This window comes from Leptodactylus fuscus, unplaced genomic scaffold (genome assembly GCF_031893055.1).
Source record: "Leptodactylus fuscus isolate aLepFus1 unplaced genomic scaffold, aLepFus1.hap2 HAP2_SCAFFOLD_244, whole genome shotgun sequence".
Classification (NCBI taxonomy): Eukaryota; Metazoa; Chordata; class Amphibia; order Anura; family Leptodactylidae; genus Leptodactylus; species Leptodactylus fuscus.
In genome coordinates this window covers 52,790-68,994 of record NW_027440267.1, presented here as the reverse complement: position 1 = coordinate 68,994, position 16,205 = coordinate 52,790, and the positions used below count along the sequence as shown (strand labels likewise).

The 16,205-nt window shown below is 46.6% G+C and overlaps 1 protein-coding gene across 1 annotated transcript in view; it reads left to right on the top strand.

Moving 5' to 3' along the window:
• Positions 1-16,205, top strand: part of MMP25 (matrix metallopeptidase 25) — a 46,383-nt gene that overhangs the window by 16,453 nt on the left and 13,725 nt on the right. Inside the window, exons 5-9 of the mRNA XM_075261642.1 lie at positions 6,675-6,851; positions 6,923-7,007; positions 7,303-7,385; positions 7,465-7,617; positions 7,956-8,213. Of these exons, the coding sequence (XP_075117743.1) occupies positions 6,675-6,851; positions 6,923-7,007; positions 7,303-7,385; positions 7,465-7,617; positions 7,956-8,213 (756 nt within the window). The remainder of the gene's footprint in view (positions 1-6,674; positions 6,852-6,922; positions 7,008-7,302; positions 7,386-7,464; positions 7,618-7,955; positions 8,214-16,205) is intronic.

The following is a 16,205-nucleotide window of genomic DNA, read 5'->3' as shown; positions in this document are numbered from 1 at the left end:
ATTATTATATTAATCCCATGGTGCTGTACATTATTATATTAATCCCATGGTGCTGTACATTATTATATTAATCCCATGGTGCTCTGTACATTATTATATTAATCCCATGGTGCTCTGTACATTATTATATTAATCCCATGGTGTTCTGTACATTATTATATTAATCCCATGGTGCTCTGTACATTATTATATTAATCCCATGGTGCTGTACATTATTATATTAATCCCATGGTGCTGTACATTATTATATTAATCCCATGGTGCTCTGTACATTATTATATTAATCCCATGGTGCTCTGTACATTATTATATTAATCCCATGGTGCTCTGTACATTATTATATTAATCCCATGGTGCTCTGTACATTATTATATTAATCCCATGGTGCTGTACATTATTATATTAATCCCATGGTGCTCTGTACATTATTATATTAATCCCATGGTGCTCTGTACATTATTATATTAATCCCATGGTGCTGTACATTATTATATTAATCCCATGGCGCTCTGTACATTATTATATTAATCCCATGGCGCTCTGTACATTATTATATTAATCCCATGGCGCGCTGTACATTATTATATTAATCCCATGGTGCTCTGTACATTATTATATTAATCCCATGTTGCTCTGTACATTATTATATTAATCCCATGGTGCTCTGTACATTATTATATTAATCCCATGGTGCTCTGTACATTATTATATTAATCCCATGGTGCTCTGTACATTATTATATTAATCCCATGGTGCTCTGTACATTATTATATTAATCCCATGGTGCTCTGTACATTATTATATTAATCCCATGGTGCTCTGTACATTATTATATTAATCCCATGGTGCTCTGTACATTATTATATTAATCCCATGGTGCTGTACATTATTATATTAATCCCATGGTGCTCTGTACATTATTATATTAATCCCATGGTGCTGTACATTATTATATTAATCCCATGATGCTGAACATTATTATATTAATCCCATGGTGCTCTGTACATTATTATATTAATCCCGTGGTGCTCTGTACATTATTATATTAATCCTATGGTGCTCTGTACATTATTATATTAATCCCATGGTGTTCTGTACATTATTATATTAATCCCATGGTGCTGTACATTATTATATTAATCCCATGGTGTTCTGTACATTATTATATTAATCCCATGGTGCTCTGTACATTATTATATTAATCCCATAGTGCTGTACATTATTATATTAATCCCATGATGCTGAACATTATTATATTAATCCCATGGTGCTCTATACATTATTATATTAATCCCATGGTGCTCTGTACATTATTATATTAATCCCATGGTGCTCTGTACATTATTATATTAATCCCATGGTGCTCTGTACATTATTATATTAATCCCATGGTGCTCTGTACATTATTATATTAATTCCATGGTGCTGTACATTATTATATTAATCCCATGGTGCTCTGTACATTATTATATTAATCCCATGGTGCTCTGTACATTATTATATTACTCCCATGGTGCTCTGTACATTATTATATTAATCCCATGGTGCTCTGTACATTATTATATTAATCCCATGGTGCTGTACATTATTATATTAATCCCATGGTGCTCTGTACATTATTATATTAATCCCATGGTGTTCTGTACATTATTATATTAATCCCATGGTGCTGTACATTATTATATTAATCCCATGGTGCTGTACATTATTATATTAATCCCATGGTGCTCTGTACATTATTATATTAATCCCATGGTGCTGTACATTATTATATTAATCCCATGGTGCTGTACATTATTATATTAATCCCATGGCGCTCTGTACATTATTATATTAATCCCATGGCGCTCTGTACATTATTATATTAATCCCATGGCGCTCTGTACATTATTATATTAATCCCATGGTGCTCTGTACATTATTATATTAATCCCATGGTGCTCTGTACATTATTATATTAATCCCATGGTGCTCTGTACATTATTATATTAATCCCATGGTGCTCTGTACATTATTATATTAATCCCATGATGCTGAACATTATTATATTAATCCCATGGTGCTCTATACATTATTATATTAATCCCATGGTGCTCTGTACATTATTATATTAATCCCATGGTGCTCTGTACATTATTATATTAATCCCATGGTGCTCTGTACATTATTATATTAATCCCATGGTGCTCTGTACATTATTATATTAATCCCATGGTGCTCTGTACATTATTATATTAATCCCATGGTGCTCTGTACATTATTATATTAATCCCATGGTGCTCTGTACATTATTATATTAATCCCATGGTGCTCTGTACATTATTATATTAATCCCATGGTGCTCTGTACATTATTATATTAATCCCATGGTGCTCTGTACATTATTATATTAATCCCATGGTGCTCTGTACATTATTATATTAATCCCATGGTGCTCTGTACATTATTATATTAATCCCATGGTGCTCTGTACATTATTATATTAATCCCATGGTGCTCTGTACATTATTATATTAATCCCATGGTGCTCTGTACATTATTATATTAATCCCATGGTGCTCTGTACATTATTATATTAATCCCATGGTGCTCTGTACATTATTATATTAATCCCATGGTGTTCTGTACATTATTATATTAATCCCATGGTGCTCTGTACATTATTATATTAATCCCATGGTGCTGTACATTATTATATTAATCCCATGGTGCTCTGTACATTATTATATTAATCCCATGGTGCTCTGTACATTATTATATTAATCCCATGGTGCTCTGTACATTATTATATTAATCCCATGGTGTTCTGTACATTATTATATTAATCCCATGGTGCTCTGTACATTATTATATTAATCCCATAGTGCTGTACATTATTATATTAATCCCATAGCACAGTGGGGTAGAGGGCCCGGCCCACAAGAGCTTACAGTACATGAGGGGAGAGGTGTGGATAAGGTCAGAGATACAGCGCCTTGCTAAAGTATTCGTCCCCTTGAATTTTTCATCCTTTTGCCCCATTTCAGGCTTCAAATATAAAAATATCAAATTTTAATTTTGGGGGGAAGAATCAACAAGTGGGAGACAAGTGGGAACAAATGGGAACAAGTGGGAGACAAATGGGGGACAAGTGGGAGACAAGTGGGAGGAAAGTGGGGGACAAGTGGGGGACAAGTGGGAGACAAATGGGGGACAAGTGGGAGACAAGTGGGAACAAATGGGGACAAGTGGGAGACAAGTGGGGGACAAGTGGGAGACAAATGGGGGACAAGTGGGGGACAAGTGGGAACAAGTGGGGGACAAGTGGGAGACTAGTGGGGGACAAATGGGAGACAAATGGGAACAAGTGGGGGACAAGTGGGAACAAATGGGGGACAAGTGGGAGACAAGTGGGAACAAATGGGGGACAAGTGGGAGACAAGTGGGAACAAGTGGGGGACAAGTGGGAGACAAGTGGGGGACAAGTGGGAGACAAGTGGGAGACAAGTGGGAGGAAAGTGGGAACAAGTGGGGGGCAAGTGGGAACAAGTGGGGGGCAAGTGGGAGGAAAGTGGGAGACAAATGGGAGACAAGTGGGAGGAAAGTGGGAGACAAGTGGGGGGCAAGTGGGAACAAGTGGGAGACAAGTGGGGGACAAGTGGGAGACAAATGGGAGACAAGTGGGAGGAAAGTGGGAGGAAAGTGGGAGACAAGTGGGGGGCAAGTGGGAGACAAGTGGGAACAAGTGGGAGACAAGTGGGGGGCAAGTGGGAGACAAGTGGGAACAAGTGGGAGACAAATGGGAGACAAGTGGGAGGAAAGTGGGAGGAAAGTGGGAGACAAGTGGGGGGCAAGTGGGAGACAAGTGGGAACAAGTGGGAGACAAGTGGGAGACAAGTGGGGGACAAGTGGGGGGCAAGTGGGAGACAAGTGGGAACAAGTGGGAGACAAGTGGGAGACAAGTGGGAGGAAAGTGGGAGGAAAGTGGGAGACAAGTGGGAGACAAGTGGGAGGAAAGTGGGAGACAAGTGGGAGACAAGTGGGGGACAAGTGGGGGGGTGGAAGGAAAGTTATGGGATATTTTAAACTTTTTTTAACAAATAAAAAACTGAGCAGTGGGGCGAGCAATATTATTCGTCCCCTTTCATTTCCCTCCATTCGGTTCAGTGAGGTCTCTGAATGATCCAATGTTGTCCAATGACTGATGACGACGATGGGGGAGGGGAGGGGGGGGGGGGACGAGTTGTTACCGTCCAGTCCCTTCTGGCCTAATTCTGGTCTGTGCACTTTAGAGTTGCACTTATGACGATGACCTGACTACTCATCGCCAACAGTACATGGCAGTCCCATCATACAGGACATGGCGGTCCCATCATAAATAACATGGCGATCCCATCATACAGGACATGGCGGTCCCATCATAAATAACATGGCGATCCCATCATACAGGACATGGCGATCCCATCATACAGGACATGGCGGTCCCATCATAAATAACATGACGGTCCCATCATACAGGACATGGCGATCCCATCATACAGGACATGGCGGTCCCATCATACACGACATGGCGGTCCCATCATACACGACATGGCGGTCCCATCATACACGACATGGCGGTCCCATCATACAGGACATGGCGGTCCCATCATACACGACATGGTGGTCCCATCATACACGACATGGCGGTCCCATCATACACGACATGGCGGTCCCATCATACACGACATGACGGTCCCATCATACACGACATGACGGTCCCATCATACATGACATGGCGGTCCCATCATACAGGACATGGCGGTCCCATCATACAGGACATGGTAATCCCATCATAAATAACATGGCGATCCCATCATACAGGACATGGCGGTCCCATCATAAATAACATGACGATCCCATCATAAATAACATGACGATCCCATCATACACGACATGGCGGTCCCATCATACACGACATGGCGGTCCCATCATACACGACATGGCGGTCCCATCATACAGGACATGGCGGTCCCATCATACAGGACATGGCGGTCCCATCATACAGGACATGGCGGTCCCATCATACAGGACATGGCGGTCCCATCATAAATAACATGGCGATCCCATCATACACGACATGGCGGTCCCATCATACAGGACATGGCGGTCCCATCATACAGGACATGGCGGTCCCATCATACAGGACATGGCGGTCCCATCATACAGGACATGGCGGTCCCATCATACAGGACATGGCGGTCCCATCATACAGGACATGGCGGTCCCATCATACAGGACATGGCGGTCCCATCATACAGGACATGGCGGTCCCATCATACAGGACATGGCGGTCCCATCATACACGACATGGCGGTCCCATCATACACGACATGGCGGTCCCATCATACAGGACATGGCGTTCCCATCATACAGGACATGGCGGTCCCATCATACAGGACATGGCGGTCCCATCATACACGACATGGCGGTCCCATCATACACGTTGTGGCGGTCCCATCATACAGGACATGGCGGTCCCATCATACACGACATGGCGGTCCCATCATACACGTTGTGGCGGTCCCATCATACAGGACATGGCGGTCCCATCATACACGACATGGCGGTCCCATCATACACGTTGTGGCGGTCCCATCATACAGGACATGGCGGTCCCATCATACACGTTGTGGCGGTCCCATCATACAGGACATGGCGGTCCCATTATATAGGACATGGCGATCCCATCATACAGGACATGGCGATCCCATCATACACGTTGTGGCGGTCCCATCATACAGGACATGGCGGTCCCATTATATAGGACATGGCGATCCCATCATACAGGACATGGCGATCCCATCATACACGTTGTGGCGGTCCCATCATACAGGACATGGCGGTCCCATTATATAGGACATGGCGATCCCATCATACAGGACATGGCGATCCCATCATACACGTTGTGGCGGTCCCATCATACAGGACATGGCGGTCCCATCATACACGACATGGCGGTCCCATCATACAGGACATGGCGATCCCATCATACACGTTGTGGCGGTCCCATCATACAGGACATGGCGGTCCCATCATACAGGACATGGTAATCCCATCATAAATAACATGGCGGTCCCATCATACAGGACATGGCGGTCCCATTATATAGGACATGGCGATCCCATCATACAGGACATGGCGATCCCATCATACACGTTGTGGTGGTCCCATCATACAGGACATGGCGGTCCCATCATACACGTTGTGGCGGTCCCATCATACAGGACATGGCGGTCCCATTATATAGGACATGGCGATCCCATCATACAGGACATGGCGATCCCATCATACACGTTGTGGCGGTCCCATCATACAGGACATGGCGGTCCCATCATACACGACATGGCGGTCCCATCATACAGGACATGGCGATCCCATCATACACGTTGTGGCGGTCCCATCATACAGGACATGGCGGTCCCATCATACAGGACATGGTAATCCCATCATAAATAACATGGCGATCCCATCATACACGACATGGCGGTCCCATCATACATGTCATGGCGGTCCCATCATACACGACATGGCGGTCCCATCATACACGACATGGCGGTCCCATCATACATGTCATGGCAGTCCCATCATACATGAAGACTTTACCGTGGTCAGCTCCACCACACAGTCACGAGGTTTTGTTTCTTCTGTTGTAGCCGCCGAGGGGACGGATCTATTTGCGGTGGCCGTGCATGAGTTTGGCCATTCTCTGGGACTGTCTCATTCATCTGCAGAGAATTCCATTATGAAGCCGTACTACCAGGGGTCTTTGGGCGAGCACCGCAGGTACAGGCTCCCTCCAGACGACGTGCAGGGCATCCAGGCGTTGTACGGTGAGGACTGACTCCATCGCTCGCCTCTCCACACCCCTCGGGCACACAGATCATTTTATTCTCTCACACAGGGAGAAGAATCGTCCACCCCGGAGCAGAGATTCCTCCTCCTGCACCCACTCAGCACTTTATTCCGCCCCGAGGGCCTACATACCGGTATGAGATCTTGTCATGTACACCTGACCACGAGATGTAATCTCCTAAATGACCAGACGCTAAAATAATGCTGGCGGGAGCGAAACCCAACAACGGTGAAGACCCTCCCTGTACAGGACTCTGTATGGAGCACCTACCATCCCCCACTGCACCCTCCTGCCATGCATCCCTGGTCCCCTCCACCACACCATGGACTGCAGTCCTGATTATAATCCCCAATATTTCTCTCTTCCTTCTCCTACAGTCCTGACTCTTCTTTACGACTTTCTAAACCCCATTCTACGTTTCTCACCAGGCCCCGAGCCCCATATCCAGACCGCTGCTCCACGCACTTTGATGCTGTGGCCAACATTCGAGGAGAGGTTTTCTTCTTTAAGAGTAAGTGTCACTTTGGCTGGGGGTTACAGTGTGCGCGCTCCTTCATCTTAACCAATATTCCCCATTCCTGCCTCCGCAGATCGGTACTTTTGGCGGGTACAAGCTACTAGGCAACTGGTGTCTCTAAACCCGGCCCATCTTGACCGCTTCTGGCTGGGACTGCCCCCCGATCTGCCCAGGGTGGATGCAGTGTACGAAAGGGCCAATGACAGCAAAATCGTGTTCATTGCAGGTAAGGGGCCATGTGACCCAGGAGGTGTTTAGTGACCGCCACATTCTGTATAATGATGCCCCCGGCCCGCAGGATAAACCTCCACCTGCTACTTGGTCAGCGCTAGAGGTCGGTCCTCAGGATTACTGCTCTGTGTTGGGATCTCTACCCTCCACTTGCAACTTGAAGGCGCATCCACTCCAATCCTGTTTCTGACATCAATGGGACCGATGAGCTGGAGAAGCCGATGAGCTCAGGACTCGGCCGCAGAGGGCACTGACCAACAGCTTCTGTAAGGAAGGATCTGAGGGCTGATGTGGACAGTGACTGAAGTAGCCGCTTTCTTGTTCTCCTTCCAGGAAGCCATTACTGGGTGTTTAAGGACACGGCGGTGGATCCCGGGTACCCCCGGCCCCTCTCCGATTTTGGGTTGAACACTAATGAAGTAGACGGAGCCTTTGTTTGGAAGCACAATAAGAAGACGTACTTCTTCAGACACAACCGCTACTGGAGGTTTGATGAGCAGCTTGGGAGGATGGATCCTGGATATCCTCGTGACAGTAACCTATGGCTAGGGCTGCCCGGGGACGTGGACGACATGATCAGCTGGACAGACGGTGAGTATTAGCAGACACCAGGTGACATGACGTGACTCCACACCGTGGTCAGTGATGGTAAAGAGCCACATCTTATCCTCTACTCACCTCCAGAGCTGCAATCCTAACAGTTTACAGGATTTATCTACCAAGTCTGAGCACCAGAATCCAATGTCATAACAATAAATGCTGGTAAAGAGCATAAAGCAGTCCCCCGCCCGGCCCAACGTGGATTCATCGCCATCACGTCAGGAGTTGTGGCCCTCCGCTGCTCTGACCACTGTGGCCGTCCACCCCTCTGCTACAAATCCTAAAGAAGCTTCTACAGCCACGACTCTGGTAACCATAGACTTCTAACTGTACTCCGGTAACCATAGACTTCTAACTGTACTCAGTAACCATAGACACAGCCGACTGTACGCTTCTAACTGTACTCCGGTAACCATAGACACAGCCGACTGTACGCTTCTAACTGTACTCCGGTAACCATAGACACATCCGACTGTACGCTTCTAACTATACTCCGGTAACCATAGACACATCCGACTGTACGCTTCTAACTGTACTCCAGTAACCATAGACACAGCCGACTGTACGCTTATAACTGTACTCCGGTAACCATAGACACATCCGACTGTACGCTTCTAACTATACTCCGGTAACCATAGACACAGCCGACTGTACGCTTCTAACTGTACTCCGGTAACCATAGACACAGCCGACTGTACGCTTCTAACTATACTCCGGTAACCATAGACACAGCTGACTGTACGCTTCTAACTATACTCCGGTAACCATAGACACAGCCGACTGTACGCTTCTAACTGTACTCCGGTAACCATAGACACATCCGACTGTACGCTTCTAACTGTACTCCGGTAACCATAGACACAGCCGACTGTACGCTTCTAACTGTACTCCGGTAACCATAGACACATCCGACTGTACGCTTCTAACTGTACTCCGGTAACCATAGACACATCCGACTGTACGCTTCTAACTGTACTCCGGTAACCATAGACACAGCCGACTGTACGCTTATAACTGTACTCCGTAACCATAGACACAGCCGACTGTACGCTTATAACTGTACTCCGGTAACCATAGACACAGCCGACTGTACGCTTCTAACTATACTCCGGTAACCATAGACACAGCCGACTGTACGCTTCTAACTGTACTCCGGTAACCATAGACACATCCGACTGTACGCTTCTAACTGTACTCCGGTAACCATAGACACAGCCGACTGTACGCTTCTAACTGTACTCCGGTAACCATAGACACATCCGACTGTACGCTTCTAACTGTACTCCGGTAACCATAGACACATCCGACTGTACGCTTCTAACTGTACTCCGGTAACCATAGACACAGCCGACTGTACGCTTCTAACTGTACTCCGTAACCATAGACACAGCCGACTGTACGCTTATAACTGTACTCCGTAACCATAGACACAGCCGACTGTACGCTTATAACTGTACTCAGTAACCATAGACACAGCCGACTGTACGCTTATAACTGTACTCCGGTAACCATAGACACAGCCGACTGTACGCTTCTAACTGTACTCCGGTAACCATAGACACATCCGACTGTACGCTTCTAACTGTACTCCGGTAACCATAGACACAGCCGACTGTACGCTTCTAACTGTACTCCGGTAACCATAGACACATCCGACTGTACGCTTCTAACTGTACTCCGGTAACCATAGACACAGCCGACTGTACGCTTATAACTGTACTCAGTAACCATAGACATAGCCGACTGTACGCTTATAACTGTACTCCGGTAACCATAGACACAGCCGACTGTACGCTTCTAACTGTACTCCGGTAACCATAGACACATCCGACTGTACGCTTCTAACTGTACTCCGGTAACCATAGACAGATCCGACTGTACGCTTCTAACTGTACTCAGTAACCATAGACACAGCCGACTGTACGCTTCTAACTGTACTCCGGTAACCATAGACACAGCCGACTGTACGCTTATCACTGTACTCAGTAACCATAGACACATCCGACTGTACGCTTCTAACTGTACTCCGGTAACCATAGACACAGCCGACCGTACACTTCTAACTGTACTCAGTAACCATAGACACATCCGACTGTACGCTTATAACTGTACTCCGGTAACCATAGACACATCCGACTGTACGCTTATAACTGTACTCCGGTAACCATAGACACAGCCGACTGTACGCTTCTAACTGTACTCCGGTAACCATAGACACATCCGACTGTACGCTTCTAACTGTACTCCGGTAACCATAGACACAGCCGACTGTACGCTTCTAACTGTACTCCGTAACCATAGACACAGCCGACTGTACGCTTATAACTGTACTCCGTAACCATAGACACAGCCGACTGTACGCTTATAACTGTACTCAGTAACCATAGACACAGCCGACTGTACGCTTATAACTGTACTCCGGTAACCATAGACACAGCCGACTGTACGCTTCTAACTATACTCCGGTAACCATAGACACAGCCGACTGTACGCTTCTAACTGTACTCAGTAACCATAGACACAGCCGACTGTACGCTTATAACTGTACTCCGGTAACCATAGACACATCCGTCTGTACGCTTATAACTGTACTCAGTAACCATAGACACAGCCGACTGTACGCTTCTAACTGTACTCCGGTAACCATAGACACAGCCGACTGTACGCTTATAACTGTACTCCGGTAACCATAGACACAGCCAACTGTACGCTTATAACTGTACTCCGGTAACCATAGACACAGCCGACTGTACGCTTATAACTGTACTCCGGTAACCATAGACACAGCCGACTGTACGCTTCTAACTGTACTCCGGTAACCATAGACACAGCCGACTGTACGCTTCTAACTGTACTCCGGTAACCATAGACACAGCCGACTGTACGCTTCTAACTATACTCCGGTAACCATAGACACAGCCGACTGTACGCTTATAACTGTACTCAGTAACCATAGACATAGCCGACTGTACGCTTATAACTGTACTCCGGTAACCATAGACACAGCCGACTGTACGCTTCTAACTGTACTCCGGTAACCATAGACACATCCGACTGTACGCTTCTAACTGTACTCCGGTAACCATAGACAGATCCGACTGTACGCTTCTAACTGTACTCAGTAACCATAGACACAGCCGACTGTACGCTTCTAACTGTACTCCGGTAACCATAGACACAGCCGACTGTACGCTTATCACTGTACTCAGTAACCATAGACACATCCGACTGTACGCTTCTAACTGTACTCCGGTAACCATAGACACAGCCGACCGTACACTTCTAACTGTACTCAGTAACCATAGACACATCCGACTGTACGCTTATAACTGTACTCCGGTAACCATAGACACATCCGACTGTACGCTTATAACTGTACTCCGGTAACCATAGACACAGCCGACTGTACGCTTATAACTGTACTCAGTAACCATAGACACAGCCGACTGTACGCTTATAACTGTACTCAGTAACCATAGACACAGCCGACTGTACGCTTCTAACTGTACTCCGGTAACCATAGACACAGCCGACTGTACGCTTCTAACTATACTCCGGTAACCATAGACACAGCCGACTGTACGCTTCTAACTGTACTCCGGTAACCATAGACACAGCCGACTGTACGCTTCTAACTGTACTCCGGTAACCATAGACACATCCGACTGTACGCTTCTAACTGTACTCCAGTAACCATAGACAGATCCGACTGTACGCTTCTAACTGTACTCCGGTAACCATAGACACAGCCGACTGTACGCTTATAACTGTACTCCGGTAACCATAGACACAGCCGACTGTACGCTTCTAACTATACTCCGGTAACCATAGACACAGCCGACTGTACGCTTATAACTGTACTCCGGTAACCATAGACACAGCCGACTGTACGCTTCTAACTGTACTCCGGTAACCATAGACACAGCCGACTGTACGCTTCTAACTGTACTCCGGTAACCATAGACACAGCCGACTGTACGCTTATAACTGTACTCCGGTAACCATAGACACAGCCGACTGTACGCTTCTAACTATACTCCGGTAACCATAGACACAGCCGACTGTACGCTTATAACTGTACTCCGGTAACCATAGACACAGCCGACCGTACGCTTATAACTGTACTCCGGTAACCATAGACACAGCCGACCGTACGCTTATAACTGTACTCCGGTAACCATAGACACAGCCGACCGTACGCTTATAACTGTACTCCGGTAACCATAGACACAGCCGACCGTACGCTTATAACTGTACTCAGTAACCATAGACACAGCCGACCGTACGCTTCTAACTGTACTCAGTAACCATAGACACAGCCGACTGTACGCTTATAACTGTACTCCGGTAACCATAGACACATCCGACTGTACGCTTCTAACTGTACTCCGGTAACCATAGACACAGCCGACTGTACGCTTCTAACTGTACTCCGGTAACCATAGACACATCCGACTGTACGCTTCTAACTGTACTCCGGTAACCATAGACACAGCCGACTGTACGCTTATAACTGTACTCAGTAACCATAGACATAGCCGACTGTACGCTTATAACTGTACTCCGGTAACCATAGACACAGCCGACTGTACGCTTCTAACTGTACTCCGGTAACCATAGACACATCCGACTGTACGCTTCTAACTGTACTCCGGTAACCATAGACAGATCCGACTGTACGCTTCTAACTGTACTCAGTAACCATAGACACAGCCGACTGTACGCTTCTAACTGTACTCCGGTAACCATAGACACAGCCGACTGTACGCTTATCACTGTACTCAGTAACCATAGACACATCCGACTGTACGCTTCTAACTGTACTCCGGTAACCATAGACACAGCCGACCGTACACTTCTAACTGTACTCAGTAACCATAGACACATCCGACTGTACGCTTATAACTGTACTCCGGTAACCATAGACACATCCGACTGTACGCTTATAACTGTACTCCGGTAACCATAGACACAGCCGACTGTACGCTTCTAACTGTACTCCGGTAACCATAGACACATCCGACTGTACGCTTCTAACTGTACTCCGGTAACCATAGACACAGCCGACTGTACGCTTCTAACTGTACTCCGTAACCATAGACACAGCCGACTGTACGCTTATAACTGTACTCCGTAACCATAGACACAGCCGACTGTACGCTTATAACTGTACTCAGTAACCATAGACACAGCCGACTGTACGCTTATAACTGTACTCCGGTAACCATAGACACAGCCGACTGTACGCTTCTAACTATACTCCGGTAACCATAGACACAGCCGACTGTACGCTTCTAACTGTACTCAGTAACCATAGACACAGCCGACTGTACGCTTATAACTGTACTCCGGTAACCATAGACACATCCGTCTGTACGCTTATAACTGTACTCAGTAACCATAGACACAGCCGACTGTACGCTTCTAACTGTACTCCGGTAACCATAGACACAGCCGACTGTACGCTTATAACTGTACTCCGGTAACCATAGACACAGCCAACTGTACGCTTATAACTGTACTCCGGTAACCATAGACACAGCCGACTGTACGCTTATAACTGTACTCCGGTAACCATAGACACAGCCGACTGTACGCTTCTAACTGTACTCCGGTAACCATAGACACAGCCGACTGTACGCTTCTAACTGTACTCCGGTAACCATAGACACAGCCGACCGTACACTTCTAACTGTACTCAGTAACCATAGACACATCCGACTGTACGCTTATAACTGTACTCCGGTAACCATAGACACATCCGACTGTACGCTTATAACTGTACTCCGGTAACCATAGACACAGCCGACTGTACGCTTATAACTGTACTCAGTAACCATAGACACAGCCGACTGTACGCTTATAACTGTACTCAGTAACCATAGACACAGCCGACTGTACGCTTCTAACTGTACTCCGGTAACCATAGACACAGCCGACTGTACGCTTCTAACTATACTCCGGTAACCATAGACACAGCCGACTGTACGCTTCTAACTGTACTCCGGTAACCATAGACACAGCCGACTGTACGCTTCTAACTGTACTCCGGTAACCATAGACACATCCGACTGTACGCTTCTAACTGTACTCCGGTAACCATAGACACAGCCGACTGTACGCTTATAACTGTACTCCGGTAACCATAGACACAGCCGACTGTACGCTTCTAACTATACTCCGGTAACCATAGACACAGCCGACTGTACGCTTATAACTGTACTCCGGTAACCATAGACACAGCCGACTGTACGCTTCTAACTGTACTCCGGTAACCATAGACACAGCCGACTGTACGCTTCTAACTGTACTCCGGTAACCATAGACACAGCCGACTGTACGCTTATAACTGTACTCCGGTAACCATAGACACAGCCGACTGTACGCTTCTAACTATACTCCGGTAACCATAGACACAGCCGACTGTACGCTTATAACTGTACTCCGGTAACCATAGACACAGCCGACCGTACGCTTATAACTGTACTCCGGTAACCATAGACACAGCCGACCGTACGCTTATAACTGTACTCCGGTAACCATAGACACAGCCGACCGTACGCTTATAACTGTACTCCGGTAACCATAGACACAGCCGACCGTACGCTTATAACTGTACTCAGTAACCATAGACACAGCCGACCGTACGCTTCTAACTGTACTCAGTAACCATAGACACAGCCGACTGTACGCTTATAACTGTACTCCGGTAACCATAGACACATCCGACTGTACGCTTATAACTGTACTCCGGTAACCATAGACACAGCCGACTGTACGCTTATAACTGTACTCAGTAACCATAGACACAGCCGACTGTACGCTTACAACTGTACTCAGTAACCATAGACACAGCCGACTGTACGCTTCTAACTGTACTCCGGTAACCATAGACACAGCCGACTGTACGCTTCTAACTATACTCCGGTAACCATAGACACAGCCGACTGTACGCTTCTAACTGTACTCCGGTAACCATAGACACAGCCGACTGTACGCTTCTAACTGTACTCCGTAACCATAGACACATCCGACCGTACGCTTCTAACTGTACTCCGGTAACCATAGACACAGCCGACTGTACGCTTATAACTGTACTCCGGTAACCATAGACACAGCCGACTGTACGCTTATAACTGTACTCAGTAACCATAGACACATCCGACCGTACGCTTCTAACTGTACTCCGGTAACCATAGACACAGCCGACTGTACGCTTCTAACTGTACTCAGTAACCATAGACACAGCCGACTGTACGCTTCTAACTGTACTCCGTAACCATAGACACATCCGACCGTACGCTTCTAACTGTACTCCGTAACCATAGACACATCCGACCGTACGCTTCTAACTGTACTCAGTAACCATAGACACAGCCGACCGTACGCTTATAACTGTACTCAGTAACCATAGACACAGCCGACTGTACGCTTATAACTGTACTCCGGTAACCATAGACACATCCGTCTGTACGCTTATAACTGTACTCAGTAACCATAGACACAGCCGACTGTACGCTTCTAACTGTACTCCGGTAACCATAGACACAGCCGACTGTACGCTTCTAACTGTACTCAGTAACCATAGACACATCCGACTGTACGCTTTTAACTGTACTCCGGTAACCATAGACACATCCGACTGTACGCTTCTAACTGTACTCCGTAACCATAGACACATCCGACCGTACGCTTCTAACTGTACTCCGGTAACCATAGACACAGCCGACTGTACGCTTATAACTGTACTCCGGTAACCATAGACACAGCCGACTGTACGCTTATAACTGTACTCAGTAACCATAGACACATCCGACCGTACGCTTCTAACTGTACTCCGGTAACCATAGACACAGCCGACTGTACGCTTCTAACTGTACTCAGTAACCATAGACACAGCCGACTGTACGCTTCTAACTGTACTCCGTAACCATAGACACATCCGACCGTACGCTTCTAACTGTACTCCGTAACCATAGACAC